Source organism: Dreissena polymorpha, chromosome 2 (assembly GCF_020536995.1).
Source record: "Dreissena polymorpha isolate Duluth1 chromosome 2, UMN_Dpol_1.0, whole genome shotgun sequence".
NCBI classification, from domain to species: Eukaryota; Metazoa; Mollusca; class Bivalvia; order Myida; family Dreissenidae; genus Dreissena; species Dreissena polymorpha.
Genome location: NC_068356.1, coordinates 49,556,550 through 49,579,263, shown reverse-complemented (window position 1 = coordinate 49,579,263; position 22,714 = coordinate 49,556,550). Strand labels below are relative to the sequence as shown.

Sequence of the window (22,714 nt, the reverse complement as noted above, 5' to 3'; positions counted from 1 at the left end):
CTCTGAGTCTAGTTTTTTTTAACAAAGGGATAACGCTGTCAATTATAACTGACTCAGGAAACAACCGTACATCTGTTAATCCTATCTGTAATGACAGTTGTTAGTATACAGTTTCATTGTTCATTTTGTTGTAGTTAAAAGAATATTTTACAATTCATTGGTATTTACTAATGTATAAAGGAAATCGACCAACTTGAGAGTAGAGTGACATTGAATGTGTTGCCAGTTTTACATTTAACAGCCTTTAGCAGATTTGTATGTGAATACCTTTATTATTAATTGCCGCATTTATGTTTTACATCATTTCTATCATTTTCTCCAGTTGAGGATATCAATTTTTAAAGTTTTGTTTAACAATATTCTGCAAGTAAAATATGTAATGATATAAGTACCAATTTAAGCTTCATGTGAAATTCCTATATTACTGTATTTTATGAATCGTACTTTAGCAGCGATAACAATACGTTCTTAATTTATTACTTTGGTACGAAGTAAACGGGGTAAACTGTCACCTCCAAGGATGCCTGTTTCCGTCCGCCTCTTTGTCCGTCAATTTGCACATATTTCCGGAGGTGGGAAACTTGCCTGAATGCACACTTTTCCACGTAGCCATAAAAAGTCCTACATCCAAACTTGCGGGCTTTGTATATGATTTGGAGCTGTGCATATGCGATGATAAACGTCTAGCATCAAACATTTGCAAAGATATGATCCTGTTTTAACGTTTAACATTCTATAAGCTGATGATTATTTATAAACAAAATGAGCTGAGGATTTCTTCTGAAAACACAATATAGTATATGTCACGTGTAAAATACACTAAGAATCCTAAGTTTAATATAGCCTTATAATATAAAGAAGTGTAACGCCAGCTGCTGGAGCAGTGCTGCATTCTTATTATATACAATGTGTTGGTCCTTTATTAAAAGCAGCTAACCAATTGCAAAAGCAGTACAAAACTGCAGAATACGAAACAAAATCCATACAACGAAGAATAAAGCAAACATATTTTACTCTTTTTTTTCTCTGAAACCGCAAGGTTCCTACGGTCACTATGTGTTTCCCTCTATAACAGTTGTTGAAACTAAAACAAACAATATACTGATATATCAAAGTTAATAAAGACCTCGAAACCCACAATGCAGTATTTGGTATACAACATTGTTAAGTGGTCATCTACACAGTAATTTAAAACCATTCTACTGCAGTCAAAACTGGCCACACCAAATAGGAAACGTTTGTATGAACTTGCTACATAAGTCCTTAATTGTATTAAACAAACTGTGTCATTTGTGTGACAAGCTGTATTTGTCTATAATTGGTTCCGAGAAATTATGAGAGAACATCTTTGTCATTTGTTTTTAGGACATACCATCTTAATCTTAATTTCAAAGCCGAGCAAAAAAGGGCCAAAACAAAACATTCGATCTATCTGGATTGAGCATAAGCTCGGAATATGCGATATTATGTTTTAACGTCATTTAAAAAACCTTTATGATATATATGTTAAGACGTCTTTTTCAATTAAATTGTTGTGTTATTGACAAAAACGTAAATACAGTGATAGTTTAACTGTATTACGGTTATAAGATCAGTATACCGAGTGTATCGTGCGTTAGTGCAACTCGTGTTGTATATGTTAGCCTCTAAACAACAATGGCGTCTGGTCAACTTCTTGTTCCGTAGTGTCGTCACCGCGATTGCATGGACGTGAACGCGAGCATTCGATGCGACGTAGCGAAATCACGAATCGAGAACAAGAGATAACGATGCAAAAGCGCGAGATCACGAGAAATTAAAATGGCTTGTGGATTAAATGGAACCATGAAATGGAAATTTTGCTTGTGAAATTCAACGGTTGAATGTGCGAAATCAATATGCGATGTTAAATGATTACCATTCGACAACGAAAGACTATGATGCGATATTAATTTGGGAGGTTTTGCAGATTCTGAGCGAGAACGCGAACAGATTGTCGCAATATCGCATCGTGTTCTCACATATTCAATAGTTGAGTTAAATTGAGACAACGCGAAATCACGATGCGGTGCGTTAAGACGTTTTAAGATCTCTTTCGCGAGCATGCAAAACGATTTTTACTATCGTCCTCTTGTCGTTTTTTCGTGTTTAATCAATAAATTGAACTGCAAAACAGCGAAAGCACAAAAGGGAACACAGAGTTGTTTAATTTGTGCAAGAGATTTGAGTTCTTCAACTATATTCATTCACAAATGAAAACATTTTGTGAATATCGTTTTAAATGGAATATTTTTGGACGGAGCTTATATAGAAAATAATCAATACACAATGTTTGCATTATATGTGTCGCGGAAGAGAATGTTTATGAATGATTAAAATAGTCCACTATCTGCTGCGTATTAATTACGTGGTATTTTTGCTCAGCATAGGTCATTCATTATCTGCGTGTGTTGTTTTTTCCTCATCTTGAAAGCAACACTTTGTTTATCGATAGTCAAGTATGTCTTTCCCTGACGATTTAGTGGCCGAGTACAGACCCTGAAATTCTGCGAGATGAATTTTAACGCGTAATTGTAACTGGGCCACAATTTGTGTCTATGTGTCATTTGAAAATGCAGAGAGAAGATCGGAATTCCGTACATTGCACAGTGTTACATCCTTTACGCTGTGCACTGACAAAGTGATACAGCCAAATTTAAGAGCATTTTTCTCGAATCAGCCTAAACATATTCGAACGTATTTATTCGTGCACAAAGTGATGCAGCCAAATTTCAGGGGATTTCTCCCGAATCAGCCTAAAACATATTCCAACGTATTTATACGTGCCTCTGGCGTTATGTAGATGTCATTTAAGGTGAAAACTGGATTAAATAGCTATGCCGAAAAAGCGCATGAGTGTTCTATACCGATGTTAAGGTCAGAGTCTGTTTGAGATCGTGTGAACTTCTATGGTAAAAAGTAATGCATAAACAACAAAGTACTGCTCAATAGCGCTGTCTTTATGACTACATAATTCTTGAGTAAAAAGTACTGCTTGCAGATTTATTTATTTTTTTATTGTCATCCATTATCTTGTTGTTTGTTTTGAATTGTATACGGTGTCAAACAAACTTTTGAAACGGAAATTTCCATCATGATATTATATTCTTAGTGTGATAGGTATTCGATATTCCCACATTGTTCATTTACTATTATAATTAACTGGTTCTTATTATACCATCTTCATAATATTTTCAATGCTTTTAGAACGTCTAAAAAGAGACATGTTGTTGTTATTTTGTTTAAGTTATCTCTATAACATAAATACGGCGAGAAACTGTGCACGTGCACACACATCTCGACCTGTGCTTTAAGACACACTCTTTATCAATTTGAATGGGTTGTGTTCATTTACAAGCGTGTTGGTTTTGTTAAATGAAATTATTTCTTTAAATGGTGAACACATCTGTTTTGGGTGCAAACAAGGGATCTGTTTCTGAGAAATACTTTCTGAAGTATTGAATAGTTAGGATGATGTCCTATTTAAACGTTGTATATTACATATTTGTAAGAAGGTATTATATATGTATATAGCTAAAGATTAATAAAATCAGAAGAAAAACTGAAATATTCATAATAATACTAATGCTAAAAACATATAATACATATTTATGATATAGACATTATGTTTGAAACTTCAGTATTTATATCTTAATTATGGTACTAATCTCATTTATTTTTAAGTTCAATCCTATTAAATATCAATGGGTCTTACACATGGAACGTACGAGACAGAGGGTGCATCTTCACCCAGCCCCGCCACGTGGAGACCCTCTAAGAAAAGCCCTTACAGATATGTAAAGATAAAAGCGACTCAACAGAAAGAAGCCCTGAAACTATGCGAGGTCCAAGTTAAAGTACCAAGGCCACCATGTAAGAATGTGGTCACAGATAAATGTATCATAAATTAGTGTCCGTTCTTCTAGTTGATATTTGTAATGAGTTATACACAATTTTAGTACATGTATTTGTTTGATAGGCATGCATTAAGTCAATATACGGGTTTGGATTTTCGTTAGTTAGGTCATATAACACAAACATATTAGCAGGAGATTACCGAATAATTGATCAAGTCTGTTCAAACGAGCTGGGGTCTAGAATACCAAAGACTTCTATTCTGAGTTAAAACAAGTATATACTAGTAATATGCATGTCCTGCTCATAACGTATATCGCTGTGTGTGTTTTAGACTTCAGTGTTTTCACTGATATCGCCATGATCAATCCTCCAGTCAGTACAGTCTTCAAGGTAGTAAGCGACATCGTGTGCGCGACAATTTGCCTGCGACAGACGGAACCAGAGTGTATGACTGCACAGTTCGATCAAGCGACACATATCTGCACACTGTTCAACGGATACAAGCACACAAAGGACTCGAGTAATGGAAACAAAACAGCTGTGTGCAAATGGGACGCGCATTTTTTGCAAACAATAATTGATGTGAACACCCATCCATAAATGGGTCTAATTGCATGGTAATATCACCCACTGACATTCATAGATCGATGTAATTGTTGACGAACAATAGGATACAAACTAAATTTGCTCTCAATATTCGAGAGATATTTATAACGTTTACAAATGCAATAAAATTGTTTCCATGAAATTGAATGGCAATCAAAAAAAACAACTTTTCAATAAATATAAGGTATATGTAAACGATTAGTTGCGGGTGTCAGTGTTACCGATTGTACGTCTATATGACAGATCATCACGTATGGGGAATGCATACAACGTTTTGTTGCTTACTTTAAATGATATCCAGAAAGTGTTCGGAAGTATCCACTAAACAGTTTGTCCATTTAATCGTGTTTTAATAGATTGATTGGGCCGATGTATAAGTTCATACTGTATTTCTGTCTAAAAGGTGTACAAAAATCATTGAATGGAAGTGTGAAAGAATCATGAGTTGATTTAAACTGGACGTGAATAGTTGTCGTGTACACATCACATATGATAGACCTGGACGTGAAATAATAAACTTAAAGTTTCGTTTCGGTTTTATTGTTGCAGGTTTATGTTCCAGTTGTATTTGATGTTGTCATACGTTGGTTGGGAGATATTTTTAATCAGCTTAACTGATTTTATTTGCACAGTTTAATTTAAACGTATGGAAATTGAGTAAACTGCACATTTTGAGTATTGATCATATTATATTGATTCCTTCCCATTACAAAAAAAGTTATATTTACTTATACTTGGTGATGCTTTCTATTGTATTCCATATATATTTCGCTTGAATTATTTATTGATGAAACGAACACATTGTTTGATGACAATTTCTGCAACAGAAGTATATGTGTTTGCCTTTATGCCAATACCATAAATTATGTATATCCGTGAGTTTTATTTATATTTAAATCTGAATGTGTATGCATATTTTCAGTTGTGCTTTTTGCTTCTTATTGAAATAAACGTGTTCATATTTTGTTGTTTAAATGTTTGAATGTTTAATCAAACTTTTTCTAAAGACGTTTTAAGAGAGAGCAATTCTAGAAATGGGTAGAATTACAATTTGATGTATGTAGAAGTCATTGATTCTGCTGTGCACACAACGACAATGTATCAAAGTCGTTTCCAATATGTTGTCAACCTTCAGGTGAATTTGTTTGAAAAAAGATACTTAAGAAAAAGTAATTATAATCACCAATACATCGTTTATAAATTGTACATTAAAATGTGTTCATATAAATGTCGTTTTGAAAATTGAATTGAAAACCTCAAAGCATTTAAATTGTACATAACTCCTTGTAAACGTTATGTCTTGCTTCCGGGTTTCATACGAATTTCGGACCAATATGTAATCATCATTGCCATATTCGTGGTATAAAATGCTACATATGCCATATTAAACCCTCTTACAGCGTTTATATTCACAAATGCCTATATATTCCTGGCGTTTCACATTTAACAATTTTATATTTTAATTGCACAATACCTATATGTATGTTTAAATATCAGAGTGTATTTTCAGGTCCTACTTGCCTCTTCACGAGGTCTTTGTAGCCCGACCTGCAATACCTTTATGTTTATCCGGAAATCTATATTAACTATATATCGTAAATCTAATGTAAGTTTGCGCTATTCGGGTGTGTATGCGTGCGTTATCCTAAGTGATGTAATATGTACAACGCAACGATAATTCAAACGGATTAAGGTTAAGGTATTGTTTTTACGATCCTGTGCAGCGAAAAGGTTATTTGTGTTCATACAGTCTGAACGATCATGGACAGTAATGTCGTAACAGAAAGATGCAGCTTAGACATTATTTTAACTTTTGGAACAGGAACGTATAGAACAATTAAATCTTCTATTGCAGTTCAGTTCCTGTCATAAATCCAGATGAATAAGTTATGGAACAGTCATCACATTTGCGAGCGTATAGAACATTAACTAATTGTATTGCAGTCGAGTCCCCTGTCATTTACTCCATTACATTAGCTGTTCATACTAGCTGGTATTTTAAATATTGATATGCACTATATTAAGCGGCCTAAAGGGATCAGTAAGAATTAGCAAATATAGAGAAAACAATGAATTTAATTTATGAATAAAATTGCAGGCCGGTAAAGAATTAACCTGGAAACTCATTAGACATTAGTCCTTGAACGTCGATAAGAATGGAATCTGGAGCGCTGGAAAGGAAGCAAACTAGATATGCTGTAGCGTAATTACACATTGTTCGTAGGGAACACACAGTCACAAACAAAGTTCATTTCCGTTTTCATCGTGATTTATTTCTGTTGAATATATTCTAACACAACGCTTACTATTGTTCGTGAAATACAATTTTACAGCGCGGCGGCCAACATGGCCACCACGTCAAGAAGACGTGACAACTCTCAAAGTTCTTTTCCAAATCTAACAGCAGAATCCCCTTCTTACAACAACACCACAGCATTTTATTCTGAGGAAAATAAACATAAAGTTTAGATATTTCTTATCCCATTCTTGATTGGTTGACTGTTACTCTATCCCTGATTTACTAAACCCACCCCTTCGAATAACCGTTCTTGATTGGATGGATCGCTCATGCATCTACCATATGTCACAGTTTGTGATGACCATGTGCAGATAATTTCATTAAGCATACTTGATCATGTAACCAGATGTTCTCTATGGACAAACCACATTGGTAATATGAAACCTAACACTTATATAATCAATTATGTAAACCCCGATACACATTCAATCCGAACTTGTTTCTGTTATGTACCTTGGGAAATTGGAATTACCCTTATATAATTATCATATCTGAATTATGTATTGGTTTGAAGTAATATTGACCTACGAGCAAAATTGTTAATCATACTAAGACCATGTCAACAGATGTTCCCGATAATTGAACTACTTTGGAGAAATGAAACCATACTTCCATAATCAATTTGTCAAACTTCATTACATACCCCATCCGAAGACATCTGTTATGTTAATTCCTTAATACCCGCAACATACAGCTACTTTACAAGATGAACTCTCAAATAGTTTGATCACTTTAAACTTTTAACTTCTGTTTACCTATAAGATAGAATATTGATGTAAATAACCTTTCAACATTTTCTTACATATCAGTAATTATAACAGTTACTAATTAATTACTCAAACATATTATTAAAATATTTCCCTATTATTAAATCTACCTGTACTTAAATTTCTATCATAAGAATAAACAATATGAATATACCGTTATGTCACAATGCTGTACATGAAGCAAACTGGAACGCCAGTCAGGAAGTTAACACTGAATATCGTTTCGGGAGGCAAACTTTTAGGACCGATCAATAATTAAGCGTTGAATGCCTGTCCCAAAGAAATATGAAGAAAACGTGGAACGCCGGCCAGGGAAAAAACCCATTAAAACTCGGCTTAAAAGTTTATCTGGAATTTGCGGTAAATGGAAAACCATGGAAAGCTGGTACACAATGTAAACCCAATCGAGATCATGTTCCGTCATGGATTGCTGTGCTTGATGGTACATTGTAGCAGTGTTTTCCCTTCATTGAACATTGACCTTATTTCATAATTAAAGATATGGTCTCTGAAATACAGAACACATACTTTGAAGTAATATGTTCAACTGATGTTTTCTTCATTCTTTGATAGAAGTAAATTAACAGAAATTGTTGTTTACAAATATAAATCAAAAGTGAATTACGCTATTTGAGTATCTACGGTAATTCGTATAAGTTATGTTCATAATAAATGCATTTAAATGTTAAGATAGCGGATGTTCAACATGTAACTGACATCGTTCGAGTAAATTAAATGTGAGAACGAAAACTAATATATTTTTTTAAGATTGGAAAATAATTTGGAAATATATACCCTCCACTAAGGTTATTCGATTCATATTTACAATTTTGAAGAAGTAAGCTCCTATTTATATGTAAGCATAGACTTAAGTGATCACAATGTGCCACCTTAAAAGGATTAACGCATTTATACCAATGAATTCAGATAATTAATTAGGAAAGTAAATTCATTAATATGCAACGTTACATCCCTTGGAAATTTGAATACTATTTGAAGGCACACCATGAGTGTAAGACATGCCATTGTATAGCTGCCACATAAAACGAATTATTAGCAACATATTTAATCCTCTCGGTATAGATGCATTCTGATTGGAAAATCTTCAATCGGCGTCTACGCAAATAAAACGTAATTATCTGTTAATTCACCTCCAACATGAGACCTCATATACGCGCACTAATCTCCGCCGCGGATGTACACACGGTGCCTTTAGCACGTGACTTTTTAAGATCTGTGTTAGGAGAATAAAGCGCAACCCAGACACCATTTTTAAGGATGTATTTTTAAATATGTCACCATTTTAAATGGGACAAAGTGGAGAGCCCGCTCATTCGTGAGAGTTTTCTATAGGTATCATGATTGTTTTTAAACAAATAAGTATTTTTTCAGTAAAGTGCAACCGCGCGTTTGAACGGTTAGAAAAATGTCGGATCAGTGTGGGGGACCTCATATTACAAACGCGCGGTTGCATTTTACTGAAACAAAACACTTATGTGTTTAAAAAAATCATGATACATCAAACAGAAATTACAGAGCCACATCAGTGCACAAACTATGTTTGATAATTCATTCGTTTGTTTGATATGTTTTATCTGTTTTAAACACATATTAGGTCATATCGCGGACATTTAGTTAACCTTACCATGTGTTCATGGGCGAACTCACGTATCAAGTGCTCTTACGACTATGTGCTCATACCTACTTTCGGGAATCATCATGAAATTATTGCCGTACTTAACGAACAAACATGCCTAAGCTAATTGAATTAGAGGGAAAAAAACAATACTAAAAAGAGAAAAAAATTATGTTCATGCACATGGGCATGTGAAATCAGGTCCGTACACATAGCATCATTAACAACGAGATATAAAGTTTGGTATGATATACATGTGAAATTAAAGAGCATGGTGTAATTAAAGAGCATGTCAATTTTTGAATTTACATGCTGAAACGTAATGTTATAACCCACAAACGCTTTACTGTAACAGAACGATTTTTTAAGATAAGTGGTACAGAAAATACACATCGAATATCTTTTTAAAGATATTTCTTGTTATATTTGATCGAGAATGTAACCCGCCTCCCAGTTTTGCTGAATGGATCAAGCTCCGCACGGGTACTACTTCCCCGTACCCCCAATTTTTTGTTCGTTCCCTACATTTTTCGTACCAAATTGTTTTTCGTACCGAATTTTTTGCTCGTACCCAAATTTTTGATCGTACCCAATTTGTTTTTCCAACCCAAATTTTTTTTCGTAACGAAATGTGTTTTCGTACCCAATTCTTTTTTGGAATTATTTTTGTACTCGAAATGTTCGTACCCATTTTTTTCTACCGAACATGTTGGTACCCACATACACAATTGTGGTGATGTAGATAAACTTAAATAGATGCTTTTATATCAATCCTCTTCAAAAGCATCGTCACACCAGTACTGTCAGTACTTTGATTACTGATTGTACGTCGTTTCTCTGAGTTGTCATTATTGTAGCTTGATTACCATGCTAAACTCTTTTAAAATGTAAATGTACGGTGAGTAAAAACATTAAAATTAAAAGAACATGTGTTGTTGGTGGAAGATTACCGTTGTTATTATGCCACTAGGGCACAATTACATTGGAGACGCTGAATCAATATTTTTCAGTGTTATTATACCCTTGACCAAAAACACGTATCACCACCGCCCATTTCCACAATTGTAAGCCCCCCCCCCCCCAGCCGCCCTTATTTGATATTATCATGCTTTTCTGCACTATCAAATCATTTGTAAGCCACGCCCTCTTGGAATTATTTTTTGTTCGAATTTCGTTAGAAAGTCAACAAAAAATCGATCGTGTTCACAGGTGTGAAGTGTTTATGAGTTGAGCATGATTTTAAAATCGTTCAAGAAGGAATTGGATTTCCGATAAATTATTTTCATAAATGACGTGTACAGGTACAGTTTATTTTCGTGATGACGCGCTTTAATATTTGCCTGTATAAATAAGATATAAACATAACCAAGGTAATTTTTGAAATTTACTTGTTCTATAGTTGTACAAAACAATAACAGATAGACATGTTCATATGATATTCAAATTAATTGCATATTTTATAATTTTAACAGAACAGTTTCACCACATAAGCAAATAAATCCGATGCAAATAATTTTATTCGATCCAAACTGTATGCTATCTTCAAAATAATTATTATTGTCAAAATCAATTACATACACATGCTATAGTTAACAAAGATAACGAGAATATTGCTCATCTATTATCGATACATACTTGATTACTAGCAAAAGCCACTTGCACTCTTAACAACAAACTAATTTAAGATGCATTTTTCACATGTCTATGGTAAAAATTAACGAACACATAAAGCTTATATCATGTAATAAAATTTACATTCACTAAAATATAGATATTGTGGAAGAGAGGGATAACGATCGATCTACAATATAGTCTTAAAATGTTTTTACATATCAGGCAAACAATTATAATGATAATAAACAAATAATGTGTAACGATACGAAAAGTTGTCATATATATATTTAAATGTTATACACAAGATTTCGGCGAGGAAGTCACAATATTTGGTCACAATGGCTCATAGTGTTCATGTTTACAAATCAAATCGTACAGCTTCTGCCCTGGACTCTCCGTAGGCCTTGCGTCCCTGTGACCGTGCAGCTTAAAGTCGGGCGTGAGCTTACCGAGTTTCACACCAAGAACAAGCGCTTCCTCAAGAGCTTTCAAGGCGTCGTCAGTGGGCAGTTTTCCCGTAAAGTTTCCCATGAATGCAAATGCAATGGATTCCTTATTCCAGCCCAATGTGTGGGCCCCGACCCGATCCCACCCTCGACCCATGTAAACCCTACCGTCCTGTCCGATCACAAAGTTGTAACCGATATCGGCCCATCCTGAAAAAGAATTACGTTGTAAGAAAAAGTGGTGAGTGCATGAAACATTTCAACTTGTAATTATTCTTTTTTAAATGTTGCATATATAAAAAGTATATAAATGACGCAACATGATATAAAATCACCCAAGAAAAAATATAAGCGTGGCACTTTGCCATCCACATGACGACTGACTCTCATAATGTTTATGTTTTAAGCCTTAATACGTGAAACACTATCAAGCTAGATCAATGTTTTGACAACAATCCGAACATACTGACAAACATGCGTATTAAATACATAAGTACGTACATACACAGGGGCATCACTATATTGTTCTGAGCACCCATAGCAGGCAGTTTGGGAATAGCATATGAGTAAATGAGATCATATGATATAGCAGGAACAATTACCATTTATATCCTGATGAATATGTTGTATTTTGCGCATCTCTTTGATGCATTCTATTTGCGAGAAGCACTCATTCATCATCGTATGGTGTATGAACACGTGGCTCACTGGCATCGTCATATATTGTGCATCCTCTTTGGAGGAGTGGGCATTCCACTGAGGTCTCCTCACCATGGATACATTGTTCATGTTAAGCACTAACTCCTCTGTAAGATAAATCACATTGGAGATCCATGTTTTTGGCATTTTATTCACAATATTATACGCAACCATTCAAACAAGCTAGCTTTATGGCAATTATTTCTCACTTTAAATGTAAATTCAGAAAACTGAATTTTGAAGTTAATTTCCAATATTTATGATGAACAAACACAACGAACATGACGAGAGAAGATTGATATTATACAGTGTACTAGTGTTAACATATACACACACTATTCGAATACCTTCATCTGCATCGTATAGACTTAGATCTTGTGCAATTTTGTTAAATATCAACTCTCCATCAAAGTTGAACCATTCAACGTCGGCACCGTGCCCTATGTTTCCAATACAAACACAAAAATATGAATATAGGTTTAAAGACGTGATGTTATCTCGTCATAATCATGTTGATTGATGCATTTTAATCTTTACTTATTTATATAAATATATTTTTTATAAAAAAACAACTTATTCCGAAAATAAAAAAGTATCGCGCTGCAGCATTACAATACATAGCTTTCCGATACAATATTGTTTATATTTCATATTAAATGGAAGTTATAGGAACATATGAAACCCATAAAAAAAAATCGTTGTGATAATACAGCCGAAGGCAGGCTTCTTAACACAATTCGTTATCTCGTTTAATATAAGCCATGATATCAAACAATGACTCGATTGTTCCCGATCTTATATACAAATGGCCCATTTGAAGTTTAAGTGTTCTTGATAAGAGCGCGTGAAATACAGAGTAAATGCACACTGTAGTACGACTTCTCAGAACACAGTGACTTTAAAATTTCATAAAAACGTACAAATTTCAAGTATTGTTACTGCTATTTGGATTGCACTCTATAATTTCCATTAATTATAAGAAAATTTATACACACCTTTAGCAACTTTCAAAAGCAGTGTCAGTGCGACAACGCAAATCTTCATTTTGTTCTTTTAAACGGTAGCAATTTATTTCTTTATTATGCTTACATGTAGGTACCTTGTTCTAATCCTGAGTAATATAATAATAATGTTACAGCGTTGATGTGCGTATATATGTAAAGTTTGGTGTCTAAAAACCAATTTTGGAAAATCCATAGGGACCTTTCACAGTGTTGGGATCGCATAAACAACAAAAACAATTCTAGAAAAAAAATCATATATGATATATAATATATAGACAAGAGGTTTAACATGTTAAATAGGCAGACTGTCACAAATTAAACAAAAGTGCAAATTATAAAGTCATTATCGTTTTTTATTTATATAAAAGTGTAGCTGAATATAATCTGCAAACGTTGGCCATAAAAATGGCATCATTTCAACCGTTAAAGAATATCAAACTGGCACATCGATCCAAATCGACAGTCTTCGCTTGGTAGGACAAAACCCCGCACTCCGATCCAACCATAACCCTTCGTGTAAACGCGTACTTACAAGCAATACTATCACAATTTATCGCTTTACATTGATGAAAAATAGTTAAATAAACAACTAACACCTAAAAAATAATTCCAATGCAATCGAAATTAGTAAGTATTTTTTATTTATTTACATCCATTCCGTTAAAGTAATCAGCGGTCGCCATTTGTCAAAGGGTCGTTTTTGTTGTCCAAGTCACGTGGTTACTAACCGACTCCGGATGTAAACCCCTCATTGATTTGACGATTCTATGCCTGGGTTTGTCAGTGTAATTCACTGCTAAGCCGGGTTCAAGAGCACGTTTTGGTGTGGCGAAAAATTATGAAAAAGTGTTTTTGTTGTTACGTCGGAGATATTTTTTATCCATTTCTTCACTTTAATTATTCCTGATTGAAAGGACAATGCTTGTAAATTGGTAAACAAGAGTCTGTCTATCAATGTTTGACAATAAAAGTACTGAAAATTGTCATTAAATACGAAAGTAGCTCAGTGTTTTCTTTATTTTCAACATTGTTGTTCAATTATATGGATTGTTCTCTTTTCTTAAACTGATTTTGGATGAATTAAATGAGCCATCAAAATGATGTTAATTATTCACAATCTGTGCAGTTCCATTCAGGTCAATCCTTTAAATATTTCTTTCATTTTCTTGCATTTTGCAAACCTGCACATTTTCTGTATAACCAATAATTACACGAATCACACTGTATCCAAACTTGTCCATCTGCACTTTGACGCTTTTCAAAAAGATTACGTTTCGAATGTGATGTCCAGGTTGGGGTTCATGCTCTGAATCTGGTCGGACAGGCATCTTGGGTGATTGTACAGTGGCATCCATTTGTTCCTATGATAGTGTAGTTTTTTCAGTGTGTATTTTTGATTTTTTAGAAGATTTCGAAACTTTTATTTGCTTCCTATCAGCCATTGTTTTTGAAATATTAAAAACACCTTTACCATCTCAGCAAAACTGAGCAAATAAAACTAGAAAGTATTGTGTAACAAGTTCATTATACATAGTACAAATCTGTGCAAGGTAATAACCAAAGTATCTTCAATTTCTGAGATTATCACATGTTCCTGACTGAAAGAAAATAAATTCTTCAGTGGTGTCTCCTTTCAATGTTTGAATAACCATATGCGAAACCTGCTCATATACATTCGTTTTACAAAGTAGGTGCTCCAAACAATTATTATACATTGTTTTTTTTATATTTGGTTACATTTTTATTCACAAATTTTGTCGAACACAACTCAGTTATATTCAAAAACAAATTAAACATGACATCTGTTACATTAGTAAGTCCATGCATTTTATTTTGTTTCCTTTCAGTCGGGGTCAGATGTCATTTGTTGTAAATAAGGGTTCTTCTTCCATAAATGAGTTAAGCATAGGTAGTTTATGTCTAGCTTCCTTGAATGTTGTTTTTGGTGCTTTACTATTCGAGATCATATTATATTTCAAAACCTGAAATACTTTTTTCCGAGCTTTGCCCTAAAGTATCCTGCATCTGTAACCGTTCTTTTTATAAATATTCATACTACTTTCTTTTATCAACTGAACTCTTTGTTCCAAAACAAATTATCATATATCGTCAAACATCTTCAAATACATTTTGAGTTCCGATGTTAAACAAAGTGATGCAGTCGAAATATTGTAAACAAACATTGTGCTCATACAATTTGTTATAAAATTTATTAAGGACACTCTTATCAATTGGTTAAGTATCATCTATACCTAGTACTTTTGACACGACATTTGACATTTTAAAAGATATCATCTTAATAAAAGTCTGGGGTCTGCAGGGTCAAGTTGTGATTTGATTAAAATGCACTTTGGTTGTACTGCACCAAATGGGTTTTTGAAAGAAATACCTTCATTTCATCATTTTCATCATGTCAAAGTTATCATTGATATCAAACAGTAGAACCTCTTGTTCGTCACTGTCAAAAGATGCCAAAATGTCATTAAAATCATCATCAAGATCCATTTCATAGCTATCTGTAGTGCTTGTTGTATCTGCTTGAAAACTTGTATCTGTAGCCGCCACTAGCATATGCTCATGTCTATTACTGAAATGTATGTAAAACAAACTATTATTAATTAGACACTAAAGACTCATTGGCTAAAATATAATTATTGATGATCTGGTAATTATCTACATTACAATGTTTAAATTTTCATAGCACCAGTAAGTAATTTTGAACAAATTCATATTTTTTCATAATGTGTTCTGATGAAAACTGATCTTAATAAGATGTCTAAATTGCGTTTTATTAAAGTGTAAAAACTGATAGTTTATAAGCTTTATCATAATAATGATGATTATAAACTATCAGTTTTTACACTTTGATTGAAAGATTAACTACCGTGAGTTAAAGTAATCTAGTGCTGGTATGCAATTAGGGTCAATGTTTTGTTAAAACATTATGTAAGTGTATTTCTTGGGGGGAATTCTGTTCATTTCTATAGAAAAAAAAATTGGAGTAATGAATACAGCTTTCAAAATTAAGACACAGTAAAATCAATGCTCTGTCAACACTACATCTTGCGTTTAATTAAAATGATTGTAAAAATAAATTGCAATGTAACATATTTGTTTTATATTTTGTAAATTACTGAGGGTGAAAAGTAGAACATTGCCTTCTTTAAAATTATATAACCCTCAGTTGTAGGCTATATATACATTCATGCTTCATTTTCAACTCAGCAAATGTCATAACTAATGACATTAGGTATACATGCACATACATGTATATATGATTAAAGAAGAGCTAATAATTTGAATTTTCTCTTTTTTACTAGAATTTTGCCCAGAATGTCTCAAAAAAGTTTGGGAAAAGTGGAGATAAAAAAACTATATGAGACATTTGAATTTGAGTGTGTTGTATCAAGAAAAGAGTACCCAATACCTGGCGCTATCATGTTCATAGAACATGTAAAAACTTTGACTCCTGGTGTAAAAATGTGAGAAGAAAGGTTGGAACATCGTTCAAAACATTTTAAAATGTGTCTGCATTAATCCTATTGATGCAATATCCTCTGTTTCTGATATTATCTGGTGAGATAAAAGTAAATCCGTGTCAGAAAATTATTAGAAAAAAAAAGGATTTGTGAATCAGAAAGTGGAAAGATGATCAATTGCCACAATGTAACAAGAACAAAAATATTTCAAAATAACAACACATGTCAATTTAAAATTGCAGAACAATTATAGACTTGTCTAACATTTATATAGAAAAAACATTTCACTTAAGTGTTACAGGTGTGAAACAAGTTGATGCTGTAGACATAATCACACTTTGTAGTGGCCTACAGGTGACAAAATCAATTATTGTCAGTAGATACCACACTATAGACTTATGGAAAAGACCTGGTGAACAAGAAGTAAGTTCAGTAAAGTCATTCATTTGTGCAAAAATGGTTACCTAAACTAGTCGTGTTGTGTCGTGTAGATTGTCAAAAAATGAAAATTTAACAATTTGGTAATAAGGAAAATGAGCCTGTACAAAACATTCCTGTTCCTGAACCATTTTTAACCAAGTTAGATCGCTCTTCCCAGATGCAGATGAAAGTACGATTGAATTACTGGTTGATTAAGCACAAATGTTTGAAGACACCCTATAGGACGAAGATGGTCCAAAAGATGTGTAGGTGTATGTCTCCAAATGTACATTAGAATTGCTGTGTACGGTTATATTCAAGCAAGTTATTAGTCCTGCCTTCTAAAGCGTTGCTACTTGTGTACAAAACTTTAACTAAAAACAAAAACCAGGATTTGATTATGATGTTTTCCGGCGGATGTTTACTGGCGCAAATAGACAGAATATACCAGAGGGGGAGAAATATGGGGGATAATATTTGATGAAATGGAAAAACAGAGAGACATATAAATTGATACACATGTGATTGTAGATTGTATGAATCTCTAGGGTCAAGGATTATGGAAATGAGGGAGAATCCTGCTATGCCCTGAAGCAAGGGTCAAATGAAAGAAATAAGGAAAAAATACGCTCTCCAACTTCTTTTTGAATGGTTTTCGATTCCCGTTTGCGTATTTCATTACCAATGGTGTCTAGGCATCCGAGCTATTTGGTCTGTTCTGCTCAAGCTAACCGAACATTCATGCATATTTGCTAAGGAGAAAAGCCACATAATCATTTATCAAGAAGCCCATTTTTCAACGAGCGAAGGTCAACATACCACGGAGAAAATACCAATCATAGTGCCTTACAATACCAGAGAACTGTTAACACTAGTCTTGTTGGACAAAATGTTGCGTCTAAAAACTCTAATGCTGGTAATACCAAATGAAATATAAACCATACCGTTTGGATATAAAGCAGCCATTACGAAAAAGACCTTCTTCTAGTTCTACTTTCAGTGAATTTACGGTAATACGATTGTAACTGCTTAATAGAGGTGACCACTAACACAGGTTGGACTGTATTTCATTATTGAATTATATAGGTTAGCAAGAAGGGTACAGATTGTGGATGTGCTATTATTGACAAGACAGTTATACAGATGAATTACTGAATTACACGGGACTGGAAGAATGGCTACAGTGATTTTGTATGCAATTTGTAGAAACGAAATCTGAAAGTGGCAATTTCATTCAGTCAGAAATACAGGTCTTAAAACAATTTTTGGCATTGCAGAAGTAATTCTAAATGATCTGCACAAACTTTGATCTGAATGACATGGCTAACATTGTGTGAAATTTCAAGTCACCACCAACATTACATGAAATTGACAACAACATTGCTATTAAAAGTTATTGGCAGTTCCATATAATGAGTATGATGTATTTCCTTGTTGCGCTTAAAATTTAATAAGAGAAACATCTATTGGTGGTAATACATGTACCAATAATGCTTTAATACATAGATACCTTTCCAATCTACAGCAGCTTAAATCTTTAACTGTTTCCAGGCTTTTCATATTCAATATCTTCTTATAGCAACAGGTGGGCTGAAGATATGCCGAGTGTGAACAATTATGACACGTAATAAATCAGATTGAACTCTAGAAATTACAACTTTAAGCTGACCTGGCTTGAATATATCATAACAGTCTACTTCAACCCTGAAACATTAACATAAAAAAGCATAACATAATATCGTTATTCTACTGTTAAAACAATTATTCCACTGTTGATTATATATTATTCTACAACGGCACGTAAATTGTTTCCTATCTATAAAGAGGGAAAATTACCGTGGGTTATTACCCCGATAAACCAACGGAGATAAGTATGACGTCACTTTGATTGTCCGCGCACTGTTTCTGAATGAAGACGACGTCATTTGATTGCCATTGTTGTGGTGACGTCACGTTTTCGCGGAAAAGTGGAAGACGTTCGGTTAATATAATGCTCATTTATAACCTTTACATCGCGGAAAACTTATTTACTAAATCGCGTAAGAATCGAAATATTCGACGTGTAAGCGTTGGTTATTGTGGTAATAACCAACGGTATGTCGTTCCTATGCTTGTTATCATATCTTATATTATGATATTAATTGCATACTATTTTAAGCCCTCGCGGTTTAATTCCTACGCATCGGATCTCCATACTGTTGGTTATTACCGCAATAACCAACGGTTATCCGTCGATTATTTCTTAGCTAACTTATTAAATTGCTAACAATTGCAATACATGTAGTTGCATCTAGTTTTACTCATAATTTAATAACTCAATTTAAAAAAGGCCATAACAATTTTATATTACTTTTATTTTAATTCATATGCCCCTGTTGATAATGTTATCATGTTACATGATGGTAACAGATAACATGAAACTGTATTTACTGTTTTTAATATATTTATCAACGTAGTGTCATTCTCTGTGCTTTTTGGATTGTAAGGGTATGTGCTAGCTTTACCGGAAACTTAAGTCTGCTTGCAGTGCCTGTCTTTGTTTTTGGGTCAAACACTGTAAAATAAATAAAAAATTTGTTAAAATTTACCAAACCTACTAATTAATTTTACTAACAATGACACATTTTATTATTAAGTATATGTAATTGGTCAATTATTATATTTCTAATAAATTTAAAACACGGGTAGCAAATCGTAAATCGTATGAAAATGAAATATTTGTTTTTCCTGAAATGCTTGCATTTTATTGGTTTAAGTATTATGAAAAACTGTAACATTAAGTATTACAAACATGTGGCCTAATTACATCATAAATATTATATAGCAAAACATGACAAGTTATTTTTACCTGTAAATGACTTTTTATGTAAGATATGGCTCTTTTGTAGAGTTGGGATGTATACTTCTAGCTGTGTTTCAGAAGCAGATCTCAAAGTTCCCGTTAAACCATTTACAAGATAATCACCGTATTTACGCAGTAAAATAACAGGGCATCCAACCTTCAACCGTAATGTCATAGGATCAGTCAAATCTGTTAATTCTGGGCAAATCCCAGAATCTTTAGCTTTGAAGTCATACATGTCTCCGTCTGAATTTATTTAACGAATCCTTTCATACATGTCAACATGAAAATAATTTCACACTATCGCAAACTTCTGGTTATGGTTTACTGGCACTGTTCATAAAAGTGTTAACACACTCTGAAAATTCACCTTGATAAATATCGGAAATGACTTTTAATGAAACAAAAAGTTCATCATTTTGACGTACATTTTCACTAAATGTCACTACACGAGGAAATGCCGATTCAAAGTGATCACTTATAAAACAATAACGGCCATCATCACTGTACCTTTTATTAGGTACTGGTTGCAACTGAAAAAGCACCACTGAATATCACCTGGATTACTCCAATGATTTTATCAGGATTTTTAATGCTACAAACATTTGTGTTGACTCAAATGTACGTTTACTTATCATTGAGCTCTCACCAACGATTAAAACGTCAGTTTCTATTATTTCACTTACAATGTTATCATATTAAGCACTGTTCTTTAATACTGATGCAATATCCGTGGAGTCATGTTTTCCTTCATCTATTCCAGTGAATTTCACTGTTAATGGATTTAAATGGGCGGAATACACAGTACAAGCTATTCCAGTACTGCACGTCAGTTGCATTTTTTTTACCCTTTTCACTAAGTTCCTTACATATTTCTTTCATAGCATGGCTTTTACCAGTTCCGGATGATCCTAATAACACAACGCTGTGTCAAATGCAATACTTTGGTTTTTATTTAAAATTATTTTAACTTTTTATTTTATTTTCACAGAAAATGCGATTTTGTTTGCATTCGTTTCTTGTTGTTGTTGTTCGTTACTTTTGCCGTTTTATTATTACAGCTTCCTGAATAAGCAACTACATGGTGTTGATGTTGTCTGGGGGCTGTATCTGTTCGCATCGAATCAATCGTCTAAGTAGAAGTCTTCTTGAGGACAGCTTGAGTCAATATTATTCAACAAAACACAGTCCTAGAACACAAACTATATACAGTTTTCATGCACATCAATTAGATTGCACTTTTTTTCAAAATTTAGTGTCAGTTCATGTAATTTTTGGCTTGCTTGGTCATGCAAAACCCCCAAAGTATAATGAGGACCATTTATGAAAGGAGATACATAATTTAGATACCCACTATAATGCTATAGAAAATAGGCCTGTTCGAGATGAAATGATTCGCTCGCAGTAGATCTGTGACCATCTCTCGACATCAGTCCTCTGCTTTCTCGACATGTTGATGTGTTGCTGTAGTGACACATATGTCTAATATAGTATGTATGAGTAGGTCCCCATTACAACGAATGGCAGCAAACACCTGTCTCCCAATAATATATTGCAGCATGTTCATTCCCTCGGTTCGTATCTCTGTATGAGCCTTGCACGTCAGTAGAAGATGCTCCCTGGTTTCGTCACCCATGTTGAACAGCTTGCATGTAGCATATACCTCGTTCCGATTGAACCGGGCTGTACTACTTTGCAGGATATATGTTCCTGTAAGGAGCCGGGCTTTGATTTCGGATCTCCGGACCTCATGTGGTTTTGGATCGGTCGATGCCCAAAGATTTTGTGGATGTCCAATAGGTGCAGATTGTACCTGTATGTACTTTGAAGTAGATTGTGTTGATAGTTCCTCCTTCCAGGTGCTCTCCTAGTAGTATGTTGTTTGTGCAGGATCTCACGTATGATTGTTGAAAATGAGTAACGATCTGGATTTGACATTGCCAGTTGGCGCTTCAAAACTTGATGTTCAACTGATCATGGTAAACGTGCAATGTTCAAGAAAAGTGCGATTTCTCTCAATGACCAGGTCCCCGGGTTCGGCCCCTACCAGGGTATAAACAGCTTCGTTCGATGATCCCTCTGGCGAGCCCTGTAGATGTCGAAGTATCTTTCTTTCAAACACCTCTAGTTTCCTGCAATTTATGGATGAAAGCACCTGTAATGCTAATCCATATAGGACCGCGGGATGACGTGCATTTTTCAGACATGCAAATATACCTTTGGCGATAGTCCTCTTCTGGCATGAAGTTCTGGCTCTAGTTCTGCATTTACTTTTCGCTGTCCTATCTTGAGTCTAACATCCGGGTCAACTGTGTTCTTAGTGCGGTCAACTCCGAGATGCTTGACAAATGTAACTTGTATTGGTTGCTTGCATTTCAGTGTGAGAAGCTCTGACTTATCCGGGTTTATCTTAACAAGTTCTCGCTTGGCGTTGTACTCAACAATATCTAGCATGGCCTGGAGTTCTTCCTGTGTGTTTGCAAGGAGAGCCGTATCATCAGAACATGTTGTTGTCGTACGCGTATATCACCTATGAAGGCCCCCAAGCCACTGTCTTCAATATTGTTCAGTAGATTATTGTGCGCCGGTAGCCAGGCATGAACCAGTGAAATTTCTCGTTGCAAAATTGATCACGTGACTCTAGCAGCGGAAATGAATGGTGACTTTCGTTTTCAAGAAAAAAAAGGTTAAAACAGTTGATGCAAAGAAACTATAAACTTTTGGAATAAGTTTTTGAGGAAAACTTGTTTATATAACTCTTTTTCATCAATGTAAAGCGATAATTTGTGATAGTATTGTTTGTAAGTGCGCATTTACACGACGGGCTATGGTTAGATCGGAGTGCGGGTTTTGTCCTACCTAGCGAAAACTGTCGATTCGGTTCGATGTGCCAATATGTTATTCTTAAACGGTTGAAATGATGCGATTTCTTGTATGACCAACGTTTCAAGATGATATTTAGCTACAATTTTATACATAGGTTTATAAATTTAAAAAAGATAATGACTTAATAATTTGCTCTTTTG

At 34.2% G+C, this 22,714-nt stretch overlaps 2 protein-coding genes across 2 annotated transcripts in view; one reads left to right on the top strand and one right to left on the bottom strand.

The window, feature by feature from the left end:
* LOC127866977 (uncharacterized) overlaps window positions 1–22,714 on the top strand; it is a 344,898-nt gene that overhangs the window by 18,977 nt on the left and 303,207 nt on the right. The window lies entirely within an intron of this gene.
* Window positions 10,694–22,714, bottom strand: part of LOC127866975 (uncharacterized) — a 31,307-nt gene continuing 19,286 nt past the window's right edge. The window contains exons 16-18 of the mRNA XM_052407864.1: window positions 12,291–12,383; window positions 11,847–12,050; window positions 10,694–11,454 (exon numbers count right to left, since the gene is read on the bottom strand). Coding sequence (XP_052263824.1) covers window positions 11,132–11,454; window positions 11,847–12,050; window positions 12,291–12,383 — 620 coding nt within the window. The 3' untranslated portion in view covers window positions 10,694–11,131. The remainder of the gene's footprint in view (window positions 11,455–11,846; window positions 12,051–12,290; window positions 12,384–22,714) is intronic.